This window comes from Terrapene carolina, unplaced genomic scaffold (assembly GCF_002925995.2).
Source record: "Terrapene carolina triunguis isolate 2854851 unplaced genomic scaffold, T_m_triunguis-2.0 Scaffold88, whole genome shotgun sequence".
NCBI classification, from domain to species: domain Eukaryota; kingdom Metazoa; phylum Chordata; order Testudines; family Emydidae; genus Terrapene; species Terrapene triunguis.
The window spans coordinates 46,175,817-46,198,867 of record NW_020664439.1 but is presented as its reverse complement, the minus strand read 5'-3'; the positions used below and the strand labels follow the sequence as shown (position 1 = coordinate 46,198,867).

General features: G+C 50.4%; 1 protein-coding gene across 2 annotated transcripts in view; it reads right to left on the bottom strand.

Annotated features, from left to right (window-relative positions):
* RUBCN (rubicon autophagy regulator) overlaps nt 1–18,352 on the bottom strand; it is a 42,660-nt gene extending 24,308 nt beyond the window's left edge. For both annotated transcript variants that reach the window (XM_024206332.2, XM_026650122.1), the window contains exons 1-8: nt 18,199–18,352; nt 14,742–14,825; nt 11,451–11,610; nt 9,811–9,917; nt 8,591–8,747; nt 6,242–6,805; nt 2,511–2,606; nt 1,867–1,982 (exon numbers count right to left, since the gene is read on the bottom strand). In XM_024206332.2, coding sequence (XP_024062100.1) covers nt 1,867–1,982; nt 2,511–2,606; nt 6,242–6,805; nt 8,591–8,747; nt 9,811–9,917; nt 11,451–11,610; nt 14,742–14,825; nt 18,199–18,237 — 1,323 coding nt within the window. In that variant the 5' untranslated portion in view covers nt 18,238–18,352. The remainder of the gene's footprint in view (nt 1–1,866; nt 1,983–2,510; nt 2,607–6,241; nt 6,806–8,590; nt 8,748–9,810; nt 9,918–11,450; nt 11,611–14,741; nt 14,826–18,198) is intronic.
* Nucleotides 18,353–23,051: the final 4,699 nt, after the last annotated feature.

Sequence of the window (23,051 nt, the reverse complement as noted above, 5' to 3'; positions counted from 1 at the left end):
AATAGGTGCTGACTCCGTGGGTGCTCCGGGGCTGGAGCACCCACAGGGAAAAAAACGTGGGTGCTGAGCACCCACTGGCAGCCCCCACCCCCAGCGGGCCCTGCCAATTAGCAGAGCCAGGGGTTGAGCAGCCCCCAAGCACATTGGAAAGTTGGCACCTCTGACTTTACTTCCTAATGAAGCCAAGGAATCCAACCCCTCCAGTCAGGCCATAGCCCTTTATGTGCACATGGAGTGCCCTGTAGTAATACTCTATGTTAGCCTGGTGTTTTCTGAGTGCTTCTTACTAGGATAGAGGTTCTCAAACTAGTGGGTGGGCCCCCCCCTCTGCGGGCACAGAATGTATTTTGGGAGAGCGTGAGAAGCTTTAGGGGACCAAAAAAAAACCCCCTTGCTCCGCACATTTTACCCACAGCAATGAATAACTAGCAAAGCTGATTCCTCCAGATATCTCAGGTCCTCAGATGGTGCCGCGCATTTGACTCTAGAGGGCGCTCTGCATTGTGACGGATTTCGGGTACGCCTGCCGAGCATTCTACATGTCGTGGCCGACGGTACGTCATGACGCGGTGCGCACATTTCACTGTGAGCGTCGGCCACAATCGCAGTTTTGCTTTTGCAATGAATCGGGGTGTAAACTATTACAGCCACAAAGAAGGGGGGGGGGGGGCACGATCAAATAAGTTTGAGAACCACTGTGCTAGGAGACCAGCTGGATCCAGACAGGAAGGAGACACCTCAAGATGATCACCTATCAGACCCCACTTCAGAGTTCTCGAGGGATGACACCAGAACTATTTGTTCTGACAACTCGGGCTCGATCCCCATAGCCCATGGGAGTAGTTTGACTGGGGGCCCAAGCCCGCCAACGCAGAGAGAAGCCTAGTGGAGAACAAAGAGTCCCAGCTGGCTTTGAAAGGACTCTTTCGGGGGCAAAGGGACAATCCAGACCGAGACACACGAAGCTGGTGGGGTGTCTGAAGAATCTAGGTCTGGGTCACCATTACAGGATGGTAGCACATTAGGGGTGACAGATGTGTGTTGGGTATTTTTAAATCCTTCTCTCTCATGTTGTATTCCAACTGCTAAGGAAAAACACTTGGTCTGAAGGAGGCTGGGGTCACTCTCATGGTCACAGGTGCCCAACGCAAAGAAAGACAAGAGCCTGAAACCCAGCTGGGCCTTCAGGGCAGCTGGTGTATGCAGGGTACCACGAGCGTGTCCCAGTCTCAGAGGGGGATTCCTTCCTGGGACAGGGGAGGGTTAGAGGCCCAGGACCGGAACTGGGTGCACTCAGAGACGAGAAAGGGGACAGAGGTGCCGCTAGCCCTGCCACTGTGACAGCCTCACTCTCCAATGTTCCACCGCCCGTGGGTCACACGGCACCCAGCACCCAAAGAGAGCAGCTGGCTTTGGTTTTTCCCAACTCAACACGAGTTGCAGGTTGCGGCTCTGCACAGTTGAACAGCACAGGATCACATCAGCCAGGGAACAGTATGGGGCTTATAGAGAGGAGCATCACTGTTCCTGACCTGCACTCGGGGGGGGTGAAATGCTCTGTGATCCTTATACCTGAAACCCTCCCCCCCCCACTTCCCGACTGCCTAAGGCTGGAGCAAACAGCGGATTGACTTCAGGGAAGACAGCAGCACGCAGTGCAGGGAGCCGTGCTCGCAGCCCCGAGCTATCAACACCAAAGGGCAAACGGAAGTGTGAAAGGAGACCGGCAAGTTCTCTGCGCAGCTCTAAGCCTGGAAACACTGCGGCACTAACACTGGCTTTTCGGTAGGGCTGCTTGCCGGTGGAACCAGAGTCACTGACCCAGCAACCAAGGAACCCCTGCATCACTCCCCGGCTCTCTCTCACCTTCTCCAGGTCTGCACAGCTGCCGAAGTCCTGCTCAGACAGGTAACTGATCAGGGACTGTCCTTCCGAGGGTCTTCGGAACATCCCTTCCCCCGAACTCAGGTACTGGCCAGCATCTAGGAAAGCAAAAGACAAGCAAATGAGGCAGAGGCATTTTGCAAACCCACAACACTAAAGAGTCAGAGATCAGACCAGGCACGATTCCATTACACGGCCCCAGCCGGCCCGGGGACATGCGGCACCATGCTGGCCTTAACACAGGAACTGCCAGACTAGATGACGCATGGCTGGAGCCAGTCGAGCATCCAGCCTCTGACAGTGACCACCAGAGGAAGGGGCAAGATCCCCACAGTAGGCAGGTTGCAGAGGGACAGTCTAATCTGATCCCTACTGGGGAGAGATCACAGCTGCTTAACTTCGGCCACTCAGCTCTGCTCCCCAGCCCCTCACAGCTGCTCTTAGATTTAGAGAGAGGCAGAGATTTCAGAGCACTGGCCTCACACACACACACGAGACACCATGCTCACGAGCAAATCCACACATGTGCACAGTCAAAAGCTGCCCCGCAAACATGCGAGGACCCAGCCCCCGAACCCAGCCGTAGCAGTGGTTAACCCTTTCCACTCACCCCCTGCTCAACTCACCGTACTCCATGTAGAGGGAGCTGGGCGTGCTCACTTCGCTGCTCTGGGTGGAGCCGGACACATGACTCGGCACCCTCGAGGCGTCACTCTGGGATTCTTTGAGAGAGACAAGAGCAAGGACACTCGTCAATAGCAGAAGGGCCCATCCAGGTGATTAACCCCAGCCCCTCAGGACCCAGTGGAAGGGAGCAAACGGGACATCACAAGAACATCCCCCACCCAAAAAAAAAAATAGAAAAGGAATCAAAGGGGGGAGAAGAGAAGCCAGCTGATCCCTAGGGAGAAAGGGGGCAGAGAGCTATACTGTATCCAGGCCAGTTCCAGGAGGGGGCAGTCCCGGGGCGAGGCACTTCAGGCAGCTAAAAGGCAAGGTGGCAGACAACAGGCAGCAATTAACAGCTTGCCAGGATTCATCTCCAAGAGCTGCTCCTCCGTTGGATCGGCAGCTCCTGCGGCCCCGTTGCGCTCAGGAGGAGAGGGACAACGGGACAGCGTGCAAGAGCCGGGGAAGTGCAGAAGTCATTTGTTCCTCCAGCTAATGCAGCAGGGGACAGGGGCAGAACTAGGAAGGAGGCCCTGCTCGCTCCTCTGGTGGCAGGGCTGGGAAATACAACAGAGCCTGTTTGGAGCACTCAACCCAGAGTCGGGGAGCACACTGCACCCCCTAGCCTTCAGCAGCGCCCCCTCTGACAGAGAGGAACCCCCAGATGGTCCTGCTGGGCCACAGGGCGAGTGGCTAGGGTAAGAGCAATGGGATCCCGGGGACTCAGTAGTCCTGGAGGATGCCTAGGACAATGTGGGGGGAATCAGCGGAAGGAGGTGATCTCCAACTCCCTCTAGCCTCTGATTATAGCTGGGGAGAATGGAGCCTTCCATGCACATTGGAGTCCCTGACTTTGCAGCAGCCAGGGCCTAAGGACTCCGGGCCCTGCAGCCAGCAGAGCCCGGAAGGGTTGTGAAGGTGACCTATACATGCTGCGCCCGGCGCCCCACCTTCCGCATGCACATGTGAGGCAATTCACGTCCTCACACGGGCAGAGCTCTTTGAGGGACTGCCTCTAGCCAGCCTAATCAGAGGTGAACACCTGCGGGAGGCTGCAGTCCCGTGAGCCAGCCCCTGGGATCGGATGGGCTGCGGCAGAGACCAAATGACTTGAGGACTGACTGATCCCAGAAGGGAAGCCCTTGGCTGCCGCTGGCATGAAAATGACGACTGAACACACACAAAGGAATGGGGAGAGCAATGGGACTGGACACGTGTGAGGTGGAACATGCAATAGCTCCAGGCACTGGGAACAGGGAAGGGACCACTGGTGTCAACTCAACCGGCACAGCAGCTCGCACTGCCTCGCTGTACCACTCCCCCAGTCCCACGCTTATGGCTCCAGGGCCCAGGGCACGTGAGAGTGAGAACGCCTCTCCTACTGAACGAGTGTCGTGCCGGTGCAAGGATCAGACCCACAGGCCTGGGGACTGACCGGCTCTAGGCAAAGCACAAGCAGCTGCTGAAGCTGCCCGGCAAGCATGCTTTAACCCCAGGTGGGAGGGTGCTCAGTCTCCAGTGCCAGCTGGGAGGTAGCTACCAGATGAGACCACAAAACAGCTTCCAGGTGACCACACCTGACCTGGATGGGGTTTGAACCAGTGCTCTAGGGGCAGACACTCCGTATCTCATTACAAATCCCCAGAACTCCGCAGACCAGCCCTGCTCAAGCACAAGCTTCCAGGAACTCATCTGCCACAGAGCAAAGAGCCACCAAAAACTGGCACAGAAACAGCCCCAGGGCCACTGCCTGGCCCAGTGCATAGAACTGATCTCCAAACCCTAGGGGAGCTGCCAGTTCCCCGAGCAGCAGCAGCACCACTACACAGCACGCTGAGGCAGGTTTTCTGAGAGCCCACAGAAGCCAGGCATCGTAACCTGCCAGCTCCATGGAGAGCAAGTGCTGCAGCAAGCGAGGTTGGGAGGGGACAGAATCTTGCGGAGATTCTGTACGAACAGCTGGCACGGCTGGGTGCATCGGCCAGTACGCCCCACCTGGGACACCTCTGCGGACTGCTCGGATAATATCCTCAGTATTTCCAGCCAAGGAACTCACCGGGCTTTGTAAACATTAACAGTTCAAGCCTTCCTATGTCCCAGAAGGAATTAGCCCCATTTTATAGAGGGGAAGGCGACCCGAAGCGTACAGGTGAATGGCCTGGTTTGCTGAGATACTGAGCACCTGCAACTCTGTGTAAGTCGGGTCGTAAAACAACTTTCCCTGGTTCATACAGCAAATCCGAGCCCAGACGAGAACCCAGGAGTCTGATCTGAGCACTACACCACAGCTGTGGGCAGAGTGCTTGGTACTGAGAGCACCACGTGCCCAGGAAATGCTGCTCCCAGCTCTGCTAATCCGATATCCTCCCACCGGGCAAAAGGGGGAGAATTGCTGACTATTCAGAAGTATGGGCCATCCCTCCCTATCCCTTAGCCCCGCACAAGGGGTACAAGCTAGCCTGGTTTCCAAAGCAAAGGGGAGAGGATGGGAGCCAATCCAGGGACTTATCAGAAAACGCCACATAGTGCCATGCAGGGAAGCCAGGAGCAATTCCTGGTCCAGCATGTTATGGCCCCAAACCAAGCAGGGATCCTCATTTAGGTCACATGCATAAACCTGGGGCTCCCTCAAAGCGCCATCGGCGACTCGGGGAAAGAGCGGCCTTTCTAAGTTGACACCAATGTGATAATGGAAATCCTGAACTCAATGCAATGATCACTGATGAGGGGGTGTCTACTGGCTCCCAAACCTGCCACTGGATCTTCTATTATAATGGTGATATCCCTGAGGCCTCCTAGGCAGACAGCGAGGAGGAAGAGGAGAGCATTACGGAAGGAAGAGAAAACAGAGAGAGACTGGTTACTCACCGAGACAGGAGCCCCATTTCCTACCTGAAGGCAGTACCTGAGCCCTGAAGGGGCATCCCCTTGGGAACCAGCCTGGCCCCCCAGTACCCACCCGAAGAGGCCCCAAAAGGCCCAGTACTCACTCCCACAACGGGGAGCTGTTAAGGGAACGCACACACCCAGTCTATTCTACCAATCGAATCAGACGAGGGCTCTACAGTTACAACACAGGACTATCCCTGCATTCTGGGACCCGGTCCCAGCCAGGGCCATATCTGCAGTTCAGATGAGACCCTGGAGAGAGACGGTTCAGGGAGTCCCTCTGGGGGCGGCGAGGCTAGCACCATAGCAGCGCTGCCAGTTCCTAAGCCCTTAGCGAGGCAGGGAGAGAGGAGTAAGCCAACACCTTCCGCCAGCTGACCAAGGGAAGTGAGGCTAGACACCAAGGCAGGGGCTGCTGGGTGTTCAGGGCTGGGTCCCAGAGCTCTGCTGGGGGAGGTAGGATGCTTCCCTCTCCATCTCTGGGAATGCAGAGAGCTCTCTGTGCAATGGATAAGCAAAAAGGCAAAGGCCGGACTTCCCCAGCTAGCTGCATGTGCAATCACTCCTTGCCTATTCCAGGCATTGCCCAAGGCCAGGCCAGCAGCTAACTTCAGGTCCCCAGGCCCCACTGGAAGAGAACATTGCAAGGCCTTTAATTAGCTCGTTCCCTTCCTCCTTGCCCAGTGCTCATATCACCCCCTAACGATGTACAACAGTGATGGTGATGCCCACTGAACTCTCGCCCCGAGATCAACGTCCCACCCACCGAATCCCTCCCCAAATGCCGCCCCGCCATTACCGGGAGTTTTCCCAGAGGCCACGTTGGTATCGGAGTGCGAGCGTGCATGGCTTCTCTTGAGGATCCCTTGGGGGGTTGATGCCTGCCCCTCCGAAAAGCTGGACCTGCGCAAGAGGCTCATCCCCCTGCTCCCGCCGCTCGCACCCTGGTCCTCCAAGGAGGAGATGGACTCCGGCTTCTGGGAGCTGCTGGATGAGAACAGGTTGGAACTGCTGCTCTTGTTGCTGTTGGTGGTGCTACTGCTGGCGCTGCTCTGGCTGCTACAGGCCCGGCCGCGCCGCCCCAGGTTCCCAATGGCCAGATACTCCGGCCCGTCATTGGCGTCGCTCTGGGTGTCATCCTGGCTACCCGCCCAGAGGTCCTCGCTCTGGCTGGTCACGGTGCTGGTGCTCATCTCGCTGACTGAAGAGAAGGAGTCTCTGGGGGAGGTAACACTGAGCCGCGGGAGGCCAGGTTGGCCCAGAGGGGATCTGTCCTCAGGCAGCAAGAGGGGTACGTTGTACAGGGCATTTTCCAGAGGCTGGCTCGTGCTGCTGCACACGGAGGAGCTTGCTGGTCTCCTGTCTGGACAGAGGCAGGAGGGAGAGGTCACACACGAGTGCACAACAGCGCAGACGAGGGCAACAAGCACATGGTTCAACACACCAACAAACCCAGCGCACGAGGACACAGTCAAGGAATCGCTGTTTTTATTAAAAATCCCTTCCTCCCTATCACTCCCCTTGGTCTCCCAGGCATGTGTTGGAAGCTGAAAACCAAGGCCCATGTCCTCACTGAAGCTTAATTTCCATCCACCACACTGGGGTGTTATTGCAGGGTTGCTCAGGAAGGCTGGGACACACAGGAACACTGGTTTGCTGTTGTCGGGTGGTGCAGGAAGGCCAGGCACAAAACCTACTTTTATTGTGCGGTAGTTTGGGAAGTCCTGGCGTGTTATCGGCAATTGCTCGGGCAGGCAGGGCCCTGCGTGGCCACAGTAGCATAACTTGTAATTAATAAATTAATCTATTAAAATACTAAAATATAAGAGACTAATACCTGATAGGTAACAGGTTAAAAAAACAAAACAACACAACAAACAACAACAACAAAACACAGCTTAAGATTTAAAGCTGAAATGTAAGAAACCTATGGACTTAGGCCTGTCAGATATTTAGCGTAGCCAAATTAGGCTTTAGGATAAGTTAGCCATGTTATAAAGATACATTAGCATAAGTAAGTTAATAAATCTGCTGAGCTTGTGTCTATGTTTGTATGCTGAGGTTTTGAATAATAAGTGCTGAGTTTGGATAATTGTATCTAGAAGAGATCAGTAGACACCACAACATGACCATTGGTAGCCAGGGTGAACTGTTAGAGATTTCCTTAAGATAACTGCATGTTACCACAGTGATAAGAGGACATAAATGTTAGTAAGTTGAAAGAGGAACTATCCAAGTAGCCCAGGGGTTTTCAAACTGGGGGTCGGGACCCCTCGGGGGTCATGAGGTTCTTACATGGGGGGGGTCGCGAGCTGTCAACCTCCACCCCAAGCCCCGCTTTGCCTCCAGCATTTATAATGGCGTTAAATATATAAAAAAGTGTTTTTAATTTATAAGTGGGGGGGGTCGCACTCAGAGACTTGCTATGTGAAAGGGGTCACCAGTAAAAAGTTTGAGAGCCACTGAAGTAGCCTGTCACGTGACAAGTCCCCTGATATTACAGGGTGACAGTCCCAAAGATGGACATAAGGGGGTTTAACTCTCATGCATATTAATGAGCTTTGGTGGGCATATGCATAACTTCTCAATACAAGCTGGCAGATGGCTGGAGGTCAGTTTCCTGACCCTCCATAGGAGCCGGCCACTCCACCATTCTTCAGGCTTCCAGCGGGAGATGCAGGTGTTATTGGGAACGTTGGGGCTGGCCGTGGTTTTCTCTGACCATTGCAATCTATGCAGAGTTATGTTAATTGGGGTGTTCTATCTGATCTGATTAAATGAGATGCTTGTTTCCTCCATGCGCCTCAGATCTCCAACAATGATGCTAGGCCACCTGGTGGTGTTAGCCCTAATGTTTTAAATACTGGAGGAGCCCTAGAGCTCCGACTTTTGTCTAACACTAGAGTTGAAAAGGGGTTATCAATATTAGTCACTCCCATAACCAATAAAGGCTACAGGAGCTTGCAGTAGGGTGGCTCAGGAAGCCTGAGCGACACGCGCATGTTGTTGCAGGACTGCAGGGCCTGACTTTTGAGAAAAGAGCTACCCTGCACTATGCACTCTGCAAACAGACCCTGTATGAAAGAGAGTGGGTCGCATTCTGAGCATCCCACGTGCAGCCGGAACACACAACCCCCACTCCTGTTACCTGACATGCTGGTGGAGGCTGGTTGGTGCAGACTGGAGAAGGATCCGAAGTACCTGTGGTGTGTATAGTCCATAGGAGGGATATATACAGAACCAGGGAGGGCCGTCAGGCTTTGACTCTTCGTCACAGGCAATGGGGCCTCACTCCTTCTGAGAAACTGAACAGATGCAGCACTGTTAATAAACCAGCGCTCCAGTGTTAAGCAACAAAGGGAAGCGGACACAGAGCCCTGAAAGCAGCAACTGTTGAGTCAAAGAGGAATCAACGAGCAGTGCCCAGCGTGAGTGCCTGTTACTAACCGGCGAGGACAGCTGCAGCTCTGGTGTCAGGTGGGATGCTGCCAGCTCTCTACTAGAGGGTGAAAAAGCCATAGTAAAAAAGGGAACCAGCCCATTGTTCTCAGTTAAGCAGCAGGCTCTCATGTGGAAACTACCAGGCTCTCAGTGTGATGATCCAGGGCCAGCGGAGGGACCTGACGCACACACGGCCATCAATCCTGCTGCGCCATCCAGTGGAGAGGACACAGCCACAATTTAATGAACAGTCACCAGGGCTTCTCATCTGGAGACCTCAAAGCTCTTTGCAGAGAACGAGGTGGGGTGGGAGGGGGAGGCACTGTTCACCCTGCTGTACAGACAGGGAAACTAGCAAAGGGGTGAAGTGACCAGAACAAGGCCATAAAGGAAGTCAGTGGCAGCAGAAGCACAAATAAAACCCAGCTCTCCTGGGCCCTGAGCCCACCCTCTCCCCAACAGGCTGTATACACCAGTACATCAGTGTCCTCCCAGCGGCAGTCCTGGTTCCTGTTACTATGCCAAGATATGAATGGGTAACACACATCACATTCCACCTGTAATTCCTAGGAAACCCACACACCTAGAACTTCGAGGATATTTTCAGAGGAATGACTGGTTCCTACCACCCCCCTCTAAAATGTGGATCTTGGAAGCCAATCAAAACAGGACGTGACCCAATGCGAGCCCTGAATGTCCAACTTGATTAAACAAAGGCACCCCCATGCCCACTGCACAGGCATCACTGGCAGAGAAGCCAGCTCCTAATCAGCTGTTTCCCATCTCTCTTCTAGCCCCTTCTGCGAGGAACCCAGCCAAGGAGTAAAAACCTTCTCCAAGAGGCTGCGTGCTCTCTGCATGAGACACTGTGCGAGGGAATCACTGCTCAGCAAGGAGAGATGGAGATAAAGCAGGGGCCCTTCTCACCATGGACGTGTCAATCTGAGCCAGAAGTCTGGGGTTGTTCTGCTCCACAGCCTCCAGGCACTGTAACATGGCTGTCACATGGGCATCACTGAGCAGGAAGGCAGCGTCTGGAAGCAAACAGCTGAAGGTTGGTCACGCTGGTGAGAACCATGGTACCCCACTGCTGCCCTCGGCAGACAGGGATTTGTGGTGTGATGCAAAGGGGACTGTGCAATTATTTATTACGTGACACTGGAGACAACCTCCCGGTCCCTCCCTGAGCCAGAGCCTTGGCCAGCTCCTTTGCACCAGACAAACAACTGCAGAACAGCCTCTCTGCTGCCATGCTAGCTAGGATAAGATGACAATCATCGGGCATGATCATATGGGATCAGGAAGAAAGACACGACCGCCCCATGGCAACAGCTGTCCTAGGCAACAGTCAAGGGGTTTTCTCACATGGCTGTACAAGAAGTAACCAGGGCTGGGTATTGCCGGGCCAATCAGGTTCTCAGAGAGTACCTGGGAAATTGGGTAAGCTGGATACAAAGCCAGCTGAAGTCCATGGAAAAAGGGCCAGTGGCAGACACAAAGCCCACTGATATCCATTGGAAAGGTGCCAGTGACTTCAGTGGGCATTGGAACAGGCCCTAAGCTGGTACCCAGGGCTCAGGGTCAGAGTCCCTGGACAAGGCAGCGCTCCAGACCCAGTGGCCAATCCTGAGCTGGGATATTCCTGTTTGATGCTGCTGTTATCCCAAAGCCTTTTGGTTCCTTTGTTTGAATTAGAGCTGGTGGGAAACAGTTTTCCTGTCCTGCCAGAATTTATCATTTAAAACCATTTTCCCCTCTCGAATTGGGAGGAAAAGTCAAAGTCTCCAATTTTTGCAAACCAAAAATCTGGAAAAAAAAATTGGATCAGGTCAAAACGTTCCATTTTCTACCTTTATTTTACTTCTCTCTCACAGACACCCCCCCCCCCATAACAAAATTCTAAAGAAGTCATTTTGAGCCAAAAAATGAAATTTCTTGTTTAGAAAAATGTCAAAATGGGTTCTAGCCCACGAAAGCTTATGCCCAAATAAATGTGTTAGTCCCTAAGGTGCCATAAGGACTCCTGGTTGTTTTTGGTGATACAGACTAACACGGCTACCTGACAATTCTGACACTCTTTTGCAAACGATGCTCAAAATGGGCAATTCATCGAAACTGACCCTTTCCCGTGAAGAGTTTTGGTTCTGATGAATCGGTATTTTCCAACACAAAAGCTTTCCATCAAATACTTCCCAGCCAGCTCTAATTTCAACCTAGACAGACACAGGGTGTCTCAGGAACAAAACCAGACCATGTATCTCTGCTGCCCCCACCTGCTTACAGGTCGTACCTGGCATTGGACATTGCCAGAAACAGGCTCCTAGACTGCAAGGACCATTGGACTGATCCCTAGCAGTGCTATAAGGAATCCTAATTCCCCACCCCCACCCCAGCCACATTACACGTTATGGAATCCCCCAGACCCTGGCAATCTCTGGGCTACAGAATTTCCTACCCTCCCCCATCCCAGCATTCTATGTGCTACCAAAGCTCTCACGTGGCTGGAGAGAAGGGCATGCCTAGATATTCTCACGGGGGAAGGAGATTGTCTCCACGGTGCTGTTTACCTGAGTAGAATTTCCTGATGTACTGTCTGTTCTCAAGCAGCGGCTTCAGCTGTGCGGAGAGGCAGTGGAACTGCAGACTGTGCTGTAGCCACAGCTCTGCTATGGCTTGATCACCTACACCATCTGCGCTTGGCTGGCCATTCTCGTGCAGGCTGATGAACTGGAAATAGACACCACACACAAGTCAAGTCAGAGAGAGACTAGTGAAAAGAACAGGAGTACTTGTGGCACCTTAGAGACTAACAAATTTATTTGAGCATAAGCTTTCGTGGACTACAGCCCAATTCATCAGATGCATAGAATGGAAAATATAGCAAGAAGACATATATACATACAGAGAACACGAAAAGATGGAAGTTACCATACCAACTCAAAGAAGCTAATTAATTAAAACGAGCTATTATCAGCAGGAGAAAAAAACCCTTTTGTTGTGATAATCAAGATGGCCCATTTCAGACAGTGGACAAGAAGGTGTGAAGATACTTAACATGGGGAAATAGATTCAATTTGTGTAATGACCCAGCCACTCCCAGTCTCTGTTCAAGCCCAAATTAATGGTATCTAGTTTGCATATTAATTCAAGTTCAGCAGTTTCTCGTTGGAGTCTGTTTTTGAAGCTTTTCTGTTGCAAAATTGCCACCTTTAAGTCTGTTACTGAGTGACCAGAGAGGCTGAAGTGTTCTCCTACTGGTTTTTGAATATTCAAACTAGATACCATTAATTTGGGCTTGAATAGCGACTGGGAGTGGATGTTTCAGAGAACTCCAAGATCCCTTTGTTGAGTGGTAAAAACTAATTTAGACCCCATCATTGTATATATGTATAGTTGCGATTATGTTTTCCAATGTGCATTACTTTGCATTTTTCAAACTGAATTTCATCTGCCATTTTGTTGCCCAGTCACCCTGTTTTGTGAGATCCCTTTCACTCTTTGCAGTCTGCTTTGAATGTAATTAACTTGAGTAATTTTGTATCATCTGCAAATTTTGCCACCTCACTGTTTACCCCTTTTTCCAGACCATTTATGAATATGTTGAATAGGACTGGTCCCAGTACTGACCCCTGGGGGACACCACTATTTACCCCTCTCCATTCTGAAAACTGACCATTTATTCCTACCCTTCGTTTCCGATCTTTTACCAGTTACTGATCCATGAGAGATCCTTCTCTCTTCTCCCATGACTGCTTACTTTGCTAAAAAGCTTGTCAAAGGCTTTCTGAAAGTCTAAGTACACTACACCCATTGAATTATCCATGCCCATATGTTTGTTGACCCCCACAAAGAATTCTACTAGATTGGTGAGACATAATTTAACTTTATAAAACCCGTGTTGACACTTCCCCCAACAAATCATGTTCATCTATATTTCTGATTATTCTGTTCTTAGTTTCAACCAATTACCCTGGTGCTGAAGTTAGGCTGTAATAGCCAGGATCACCTCTGGAGCCTTTTTTAAAAATTGGCGCCACATTAGCTATCCTCCAGTCATCTGGTACAAAAGCTGATTTAAATGATGGGTTACATACCGCAGTTAGTAGTTCTGCAATTTCATATTTGAGTTCCTTCAGAACTCTTGGGTGATACCATCTGGTCCTGGTGACTTACTATTTGTTCCAAAACTTCCTCTATTGACACTTCCTCAGATCTGTTACCTAAAAAGAATGGCTCGGGTGTGGGAACCTCCCTCACATCCTCTGCAGTGAAGACTGATGCAAATAATTCGCTTAGTTTCTTTGCAATGGCCTTGTCTTCCTTGAGTCCACCGTTAGCATCTCTACTCTCCTGTGGCCTCACTGATTGTTTAGCAGGCTTCCCGCTTCCGATATACTTACAAAATTTTGCTGTTAGTTTTTGGGTCTCTGGCTAGTTGCTCTTCAAATTCTTTTTTTGGCCGGCCTCATTATACTTTTACACTTGACTGGCCAGAGTTTACGCCCCGTTCTTGACCTGTTCCAAGGCCTAGTCTTGCCACTTAGCAACAGCATCATCAGAAATGATGAAGCATCCCTGATCTGAACAGTGGTACGGTCTGATTGCTGTAGCCCCTCCCCCCAGTGCTTATCCCCATCTCTTAGCACGTTTGGTCCCAGCTGAGGCCGCATGCTCTTTGGAGAAAGGACATGGTCTTTTGTCTATCAAGAGCTATGCAGATTAGCCCTGCCATATTTGTGACCTCAAAGCACGTGACAGTGTTTTAGATTTTGTATGAAGAGTTTAGGACAAAGCGGGGGCAATTGGTGAAGGAGCTGCAAACGACCCTGAGGAATGCGAGACCAAAAACATGTTTCTCATAGACCACGTGTCATCCATGGTCTTGGATCGAACTCTGCCAAGCCTTCTGGGATGCAGCTTGTACAGAATACGAGGCTGCATTCTTCTGATCATCCCCCTTAGTTTAAGGGGCACTGAATTCACTCACAAATTAAACATGATAGAGGGATTATAACAAATTGTCTCCTCCCTCAATCTGTCAAAGCAAGACAAGAGGATCACTCCAAGGAAGCAAACGGCATTTGGGGCTGTATAAGATGGGGCATTGCCAGCAGATCGAGGGACATGATAATTCCCCTCTATTCGACATTGGTGAGGCCTCATCTGGAGTACTGTGTCCAGTTTTGGGCCCCACACTACAAGAAGGATGTGGAAAAATTGGAAAGAGTCCAGCGGAGGGCAACAAAAATGATTAGGGGGCTGGAGCACATGACTTATGAGGAGAGACTGAGGGAACTGGGATTGTTTAGTCTGCAGAAGAGAAGAATGAGGGGGGATTCGATAGCTGCTTTCAACTACCTGAAAGGGGGTTCCAAAGAGGATGGAGCTAGATGGTTCTCAGTGGTAGCAGATGACAGAACAAGGAGTAATGGTCTCAAGTTGCAGTGGGGGAGGTTTAGGTTGGATATTAGGAAAAACTTTTTCACTAGGAGGGTGGTGAAGCACTGGAATGGGTTACCTAGGGAGGCGGTGGAATCTCCTTCCTTGGAGGTTTTTAAGGTCAGGCTTGACAAAGCCCTGGCTGGGATGATTTAGTTGGGGTTGATCCTGCTTTGAGCAGGGGGTTGGACTAGATGACCTCCTGAGGTCCCTTCCAACCCTGATATTCTATGAACTCCCCTACCAGGGTGTCTCAGCTGCTCCATAGCAGGCAAGCTGCAGCCTAACGCTTCAGTCACTCAGTTAATCGTGAGAACCAAACTGTGCACCCTAGTCATGCTTTGCTGGCCAGGGAAAGCAGCAGCCTTGAGATCTCCAAGCCAGCTCCGTCCTCCAATCCCAACCCCGCCAGAACTCACTTTCTCCACGTGATGAGCAGAATGCGGGCTCAGCCGGCGGATGTCTTTCACAAACTGCCAGTAATCCTTCTGCCTGCAGTACACCTGCCCGGAAAACACAGTTAGACTCTGCCTGATAAACCCCGCCACAACGCTGACAGGTGCTGAGCGACCCACGCAGTTAATGCGACCTTCGGCAGCCTCTCGCGAGGTCGCCGCACCGCTCAGCTGACAGCACGATGAGTCACTCGCAGGTGTTGATATGGGTGAGAGAGAAGAAGGGTGGCCCAGTGGTTAGGGCATTAGGAGACCTGGATTCAATTCCCGACTCTGTCACAGACTTCCTTGCGTGACCTTGCAAGTCTCTCTGTGCCTCCGTTCCCCATCTGTAACACGGGGATAATGCACTGCCCTGCCTCACAGGTATGTGGAGAGCATAAACTCATTAACCCTTTCCTAACACATGCAGGATGTGACTGAGTCAACCATGCCAGTAGGACACCCAGTGCTTTCAGTGCCAGCACATTCCACTGAACAACTGCGGAGTAACTTAGCATTTCCCACCCCTGGGGTGCAATAATCTGCTCTGGGAGACACAGGGCAGGAGATGAGCAGTGGGGCCCGGGATCTGCATGACCCTAGAGCCAGCTCTCAGGCCCCACTGCAAACATGCTGCTCTGGGGGGAAGTGGTGAGCAGCTTACTGAACTACACCTCCTCTGCCTGCTCTTGCAGCTAACCATTCCTCACACAGCCGGCCATAGGCGCAATTCTCAGGCGGCAGGAGCAGCGCACTGGTACTCTCTGTGTCTCATCTTGCAACACAGCCTAACGGGGCCCCTGAAGAACCATCAGTGGATGTCCCCTGGCACTCAGCAGCCAGAAGCCTTTTTGCAAACAGGCACAGGGAGCAACAAAACGAGAAAAGAAAAAAAAAAAAAGGAAAAGAGAAAGTGAAAGAGCAAGAGGCCGTAAAGAGAGAGGAAGAATATGGACAGGAAAAAAGCCAAAGCATAGCAATTGCATGGCGGTCTGGTGTGAAGGGGAGAGGGTTAATCATTAATTCACTGCCATGGGGCCCAACATAAGGAGGAGGCTGGCAATTAGAGCCTGCACTGCTGCTCAAAACCCAGGTGCCAAACGCCCTGCCGGACGCACCTCCTGCCCTGCCAGACAGAAAAGGAACAGCCCAGCTGTGCACCGATTTTCAAGGGGCAGAAGCTTGCAGGAGGAAAGCAGTTGGAGGAGAGGACTGGCAGTGAAGAAGTCAACGCAAGACCCTGCACAGATCCCACCTATTTGCAGGTTCAGCTGGGAGCCTGGGCATATTTGACTCTTAGCACAGTGAAAGCGAAACAAGGCGCAATCCAAGCTGGGAGGGCAGAGCCGTGCAGAGTCCGGCAAAGCGGGAGACAGGAAGTTTTGCCCGGTCAAGCGGGCTCATCGCAATAACGACCTTGTTGGCCCCATGCAGCACCAAGGTGACACCGCACCAAAGCAATGGGGAGCGGATCACCGTTCTGCCCATTAGGAAAGCAGCGCGGGTTCGAGGCTGCAGCATGAGGAAGGTGAGGCAGTGTGGGGAATGTGCCAAATAAATCCTTCTCTCCACTCCAGCCCCAGATACCTCTCAGCTTCAGGGTGTCAGAGTGCATGGGGCAGAGAGATTCACGCGGAAAAGTCAGACCTTTCTCCCCCTTACCTCTGCCTGGTTACTTCATGACCACCATCACCATCTGCTTCATGCTTCTGTGCTCTACTGCGCAACCCAGGGGAAGGGCTACCGTTAAGGCTGAGACCTGTGTCTTAAAGGGACAGCGTCCCATCCCCTTGCAACACGGCCATGGTTAATTTAAATGGTGAGCTTTCGTGACAGGAAGGAGGGAAATGAGGATGTTGACTCCTCTGGAGTCAAGTGAAACTTGACTCCCCCACGCCAGCCCTGGGACCACAATTGTACGACTGAATCAGAATCCCTCCCCACAGGCTGGTGAGTACAACACTCTCGTAAAGTCCCAACCTAGCAGAGCTAGTGGGCTTGGTTGCTCAGAGGGAGCGGGAAATGTTCTCCAGATTCCAGCTGCTTTGAAGGTAAAGCAGATCTGGGAACAGGGACATTTGAATGCCGTTTGCCGGGTTAAGTTGCACGCTTGCCTCTCTTCACTTGTTCTCTTGAAATTTTTGCTGAGTTCAACATTGCATAAGTCACTGTTATCAGTATTCTCTTTCTTAACAGCAGCACAAACTGGGAAGAACTTTCTGATCAGACAGCAGTGCAAAAAGAGTCTAACTTCAGGGAGGGACGGAGGCCAACACAAAAACATCCTGGCAAACAAAGCAGCAGAGATTTTGTGTCTTCTAACACTGCAAGTCACCAACGGCCTCTCCTGCACTGCTAAGCAGCTAGGAAGCAGGCAATTGCTTGGGGCCCCATGCCACAGGGGCCCCATGCCACAAGGGCCCCCCTACCCCGGGAAGCTAAGTTGCTCAGGCTTCGGCCTCGCTGGCAGGGCTCAGGGCCCCAGGCTTCAGCACCATGCAGTGGGGCTTTGGCTTTCTGCTGGCCCTGCTTGGAGAACCCCCTGAAACCTGCTCACAGTCCCCCAGGACCACTGATATAAGCAACAGCAGCCAGGAAGCAGTGAGTGCAAAACAAGAGAAATCATGTTTGTGTGAAGCATGGATGCAGGAGTCAGACTGATTTATTATCTCATAATCAAGAACATTAAGGAATAGGGCTTCTCCTCCCAGACCAGGCTAAGAAGCTGCAACCCTGCCCAAGACCCCACATTTCAGCTCCATGTTAGCAGACTGCCTCATTACAAATTCAGCATGGTCATTGCTGGGGGATCCAACAGGCAGAAACAAATGGGTGGGTGGGGCCAGGCAGCTTCTCACAGCAGAGATCACCAATGCTTAGCAAAATGTGGCACGAAATGATAGGAGAGGTGAAGTGACAGGCAAGCGGACAGGCACTCAAATCCAATAGCTGCAGGAGTTTTCCCTAGTGTGATGAAGCCTGAGGCAAGACCATTCCCTGGGTTGATGGCTGCCTATGTTCATACTGACAATTTACCCACATGCGAGGATTTCACTGCATTGTACAAATATTAACCCTCCCTATCCCCTTCTGAGTAGGGCAGGATCATCACGGGAAATCTGAGGCACAAAGAGAGGAAATTACTTGCCCAAGGTCAAACAGCAAATCAGTGGCAGAGCTGGGGATAAAAACCCAGGAGTCCTGACTTCCCGTCCTGCTGCAGAAAACAATCCCCCCATTAGAGCTTTAGCCCCAGCAAACTTGATGCTAATAAAACCATCAGCCTGCTGCTTCAATGCAAATAAGGCTCACTACAGATCATCTCACTCGTGGTTTCCAGAAGTCATGCACCAAAGGATTCTCTCGGTAACCAAAGCGCCACCTGTTAAAACAGCAACATGGTGATAAACGCCAGATTGCCCCACGTGCCAAACCCTACCTTATCGTGGATGAGCCCGTGATAGAGGATGCTGTGCATATCCCTGCACAGCCGCTCCAAGCCGCCATACTTAGACCAGACGTTTGGGTTGTTGCTGGACACTAATCCCTCGACGGTGGTCTTCAAATTGCCCAGCAGTTTCCAATGCTCCTTTCTGCACATGCAAAAGAACACACCATGCCAGTTAGTTCCCCTCAAATCGAACAACCATACAGTGATCAAAGTTTAGTGGCCTGACAACAGAATTAAATGCTGCCCAAGTGGGCCTTGATGAAGTTAAAACCTTTGGGTAGGAGATCTAGAAGCCAGCACGGCATGGGCATCTGTACACACACTGCTGGGCTGTAGGCCTCCTGCCCGAGGGTTTTAAGTTCACTAGACGCTAACTAGTGTATTGACTGCTCCACTCATGAGTATGCCAGCACAGGCTACTGAGTGCAAGACATTGCAGGCTTGGAGGGGATCAATACAACAGAGCACTGCATAAGAAAGATGAATGCCAAAGCTGACTCAGATTCCATCTGTGCTGGGTCATGTTAGCATGCTCCCTCCCTTAAATACTGATGCTATATACAGATCTCACCCCTGCGTGCAACCCTCAATACAATCTAGTGCTTGAGCACTTCCAGGGGGGAGACACTGTCTCTTCTTCACAGAAACACCATGAGAGAGGAGTTCAAGATGGTATCTGCTGATCATTCAAAGGATATGCAAGTGTTATGGTCATTTCTTAATCCAACTCCAGGATCAGGTGACTAAAACATCATAATTATACAGTTAAATAGAAGATTGGTAGGCTAAGTCCAGCCCTACTGTAAGGACAATATCAAGAGCAGCTCTCACAGTCCCCAAGTTCTGTACTGAGTCCAAGTCGAGATTTTTTTTTTTGTTTTTTTAACTTTTTAAAGAAATTGTGTTCCAGTCCGGGTCAATGTAAGCCACACATCCTGGGTAACTTACTACTTCCCTTCTCACAAACACTGAGCACCTCATCATCCCATGGAAGGCAGGAAATCGTCATACCCCCATTTTACAGATGAGGAAGTGGGGACGGGGAGTTGGCCACGGTCATGCAGGAAGTTGGCCACGGTCATGCAGGAAGTCAGCAGTAAGTTCGGGAATGGAACCCAGGTGGCTTGACACCTAGATCCCCAGCATTACCCACTAGACAACACTGCCTGAGAAATATAAATCCCTAAGTAAACAAGAGATAACTATTGAGGAATATTTGCTTAATGCATAAAAAACTAAATAAAAAGACTAGTCCCAAAGGCTCAGTTCACATTTAGCCCTCAAATTGTATTCTGTAAAAGCAATCTTTCATAGAACTATACACCAGCAGAAATGCTGCCACAGACATTTTAGAAATCCCAACAAACATCCCTGCAGTGTTTGTAACTGACGCATTACAGCACAGTGCTAGTATGAGACTCTAAAAGTGAAACTGACCAGAAACTAGCCATGAAGTGATTATCTATACTCACTGCTCAAGCTGATTAAAATGTAAAAAGGGGAAAAGAAGGACAAATAATGAAAAATAAATTAGATTTCTAAAATGCTTCCATTTTTAATGTGAGGCAGTATTTGCAGCATAGATATGGACACCTGTTTTTAAAATGTAAAATAATACTGATATTTGAACCTTTGAAAATATTTTTTTCTCGGCCACAAATAGTGTCTTTGTTGGAACTATTACATTATTATCTCAATACTGGTTATGTTTACAGTGAATCAGCAGATGAGAGAAGCACTCAGCTCTCTTCCAGGCCTTCTCTGACAACCCCACAATTTTTAGTTGTTTATTGCCAGTTTAAATTGCTGAGAGGGCCTATTCATTTTGCCAAGGGCATTTGATAAGGAAAGGAACAGCACATTAACTCAGTGACAGTACAGTAATTCATCAAGAATTAAGGGCAGGACCAGTTGCTTCTCAAAGACATGCAAAATAACAAGCTAACACAGCACGTAGTGTGCATGTTAATGCACTCAGAGCTTCAAGATTTCCTACTGGCAGTATTTCATGTTTCAGGGTGCAAGCTGATGGTGTTTGGGAGGCAGGACGGCATTCTAGCCCACCCTTAAAGCGTATAGAGCTCCACAACTCCCCAAACGCCTCAGATCTGTGCCCGTGCCAGAGGCAGGACATTAGTCTAACCAGACCAATAGTCTGAGCTGGCACAGGAATGCCTATGCACAAGATATGGTTACTAAATATTACACGACACACAGACAAGTCCAGCAACTTGAGTGCGCACATAGCGTTTGCTCCCAGACCCTGACTTTACACTAGATCCTCCTTGGCAGCCAAGCTGCCTTAGGAGCAGCCTAGTTGTCAGACAGTTTAGCCACGGCTTCCAAACACTATTAAAAGAAAACAGGGCCTAACTCAGCTGGGACTGTGGGGAGAGAGCAGAATTCTAAACCAGATTCCAGGGCCAGCCTCCTTCTTTGGATCCTAACTGGTTGGCTCATTTAGAGACAGTAAAAAGCTTAACGAGTCTTGATTCCACCAACCCATTCTTCTAAATTTACACAGAAATTTCTGTCTCGCCACACACCAGGTGAGCCTACTTTGCATACTGACAGGGGAAGGGAGCAGAGGCCCTCTGGGCACAGATCTGTGCTAACCTAGCAGCTGCATCCGTTAAGCTCTGTCACCTGATCAGCTCCTCTCTGGGATATTTCCAGGACTCAGTCAGATTGGGGAAGTGGGAGTGAAAGCACAGCCAGAGCCTGAATTTAGATCTTCGAGTTCGTGATTCCAGGAAACTCCCTTTTAGTTATTATTATTGTGCTATAAAAAGTATCCAACACACACATATTGCAGAGGTGTGTCCGCTACACATCAGAGCCTTGGGAAGGCCTGTAAACCCCATGCCCTTGTTATGCAAACCTGCCTTGGCACATCCTCTCCAAAGGTAAAACAACTGCATTCCAACAGAGCGGAGTCACTGTTCTCTGCTAACACAGAATTAGTCCTTCGGCCTTGTTTTGTTTAAAGCACTGTGTCAATGAACCAATCAGCTGAACAAAAACAGATGTAAAGGGAAAGGTAGGAAGTTATTTGGTACAAAGATGAAAGAGAAATAGACATTAAAAATATCTCTAATCTAGTGACAATTTTACAGTATACCACTTTTCATCCCAAAGGATCCCAGAGCACGTCACAAGCTAGACATGCAAGAATCTTCGCTCATCATTGAAAAATGCAGCCACCTCTGGGGTGAGACGTGCCATCTCTGTAACAGCACACAGCAACTCTGCACTACAGTTTAAGATAAGGAATTAAAAATTCTACACCCAACTGCAGGTGCAGGGGGAATTCAGAGAGGCAGAACTGAGCTACCCACATTGGAGTTTGGTCTGGACCTACAGGATAACGCTCCTAACTCCTGTAAAGACTGCAGTGTGGGAGATTTGTTTCAGAGTCTCATTTGCTGAGCCTGGCAGGAAGGCCTGGGGAGCATTGAAGTGATTGAGCGCTTCCCCATTTGAATGGGTTTCCACTCAGCCACTCTCCAGCACCCCCCCTCTGACAGATGCTCAGAGGAGCACCAATAGACACCAGAGAAAACTAAGCCCAGCCCTACTGGGCCAAGGGCATGGGGAATTGAAATAACCCCAGAAAATTCCCAGGGGACTCCCAGCCCTCTGAAAAAAAGCCATCTACTTACTGAAAGAGTGAGGGGAACTTTACCCGGGTCACATTTCAGGAGAGGTCTTTCCCCTTTAGAAATCACATGTCACGTTTAATACATATTTTGTGATCAAGTAAAACACAGCCAGTCATGCTCCCCAGGCAAACAGCTGAGCACTTCTGCAGAGACTCATACAGTCGGCTCTCAGTTCAGCCTGCTCCTGAAATCGTTTGTTTCTGCAGCTGTAGCCTGCTCTCAGGGTAACTGGTGTGTTCTCACAAACAGTGAAGGTGACTTGGAGTGAGCAGGAGGGGAGAAAGGAGACGGAGCTGGAAGAATGGCTCATTCAATCAATACCAGAAAAGCAAACCCATTTCTCAGAGCTGCAAAAGCATTCCAACCAAATCTGGGAAATGACACATAAGAAAGTAATGTCAGGTTATCTAGGCAAGACTCCTGGTGTGAATGATCTCACTCCAGAAAGGGAGGGGTAGGTCAGGGAGGCAATGATACAGGTTTGATACCAGGAAGCAGGTCAGTGGACTTTGGTCTGTCTGCAGCCAGCAGTGTTTAGCATTTGTATACAGTACTATGGCATTGCCACAGTGACTAAAGACATATTCCTGCCCTGAATAGCTTCCTACTTACACCAGTCACAAGACGATGGCACACAGGGCACGGAGTGGGATATACACAAACAGAACAAACAACTGGGGGCCAAATTCTTAGCCTGTGTAAACTGGTGAAGCTTCATTCAAGTCAGAGCTACGCTGATTTACAGCACCTGATGATATAGCTCAAGATGTTTAAGGAAAGGCTGGATTCTTATTTCCAGAGCACCTGAGGTGTACACAGCACTATGCAAGAGATGTGTGATGGGTTCTGTCACAGAGACCCCCTTGGGACTGTCATCTGATGTGCTGAAACTACCTCTGGGCCCATTTTCTTTGCCAGCTTGGGACTTCAGAACCCTGCCTTGTTGAGCCAGACACGCTAACCTGTGGCAACACAGACTCTGGGTCTGAACCATGCCCCCAAAGCTGCAGACTTAACTGAAAACAGCTCAGCATGTACTCCTATCTCCAGCACCCAGACACCCAGCTCCCAATGGGATCCAAACCCCAAATAAATCCGTTTTACTCTGAATAAAGCTTATTCAGGGTAAACTCAAACTGTCCGCCCTCTATAACACTGATAGAGAGATATGCACAGCTG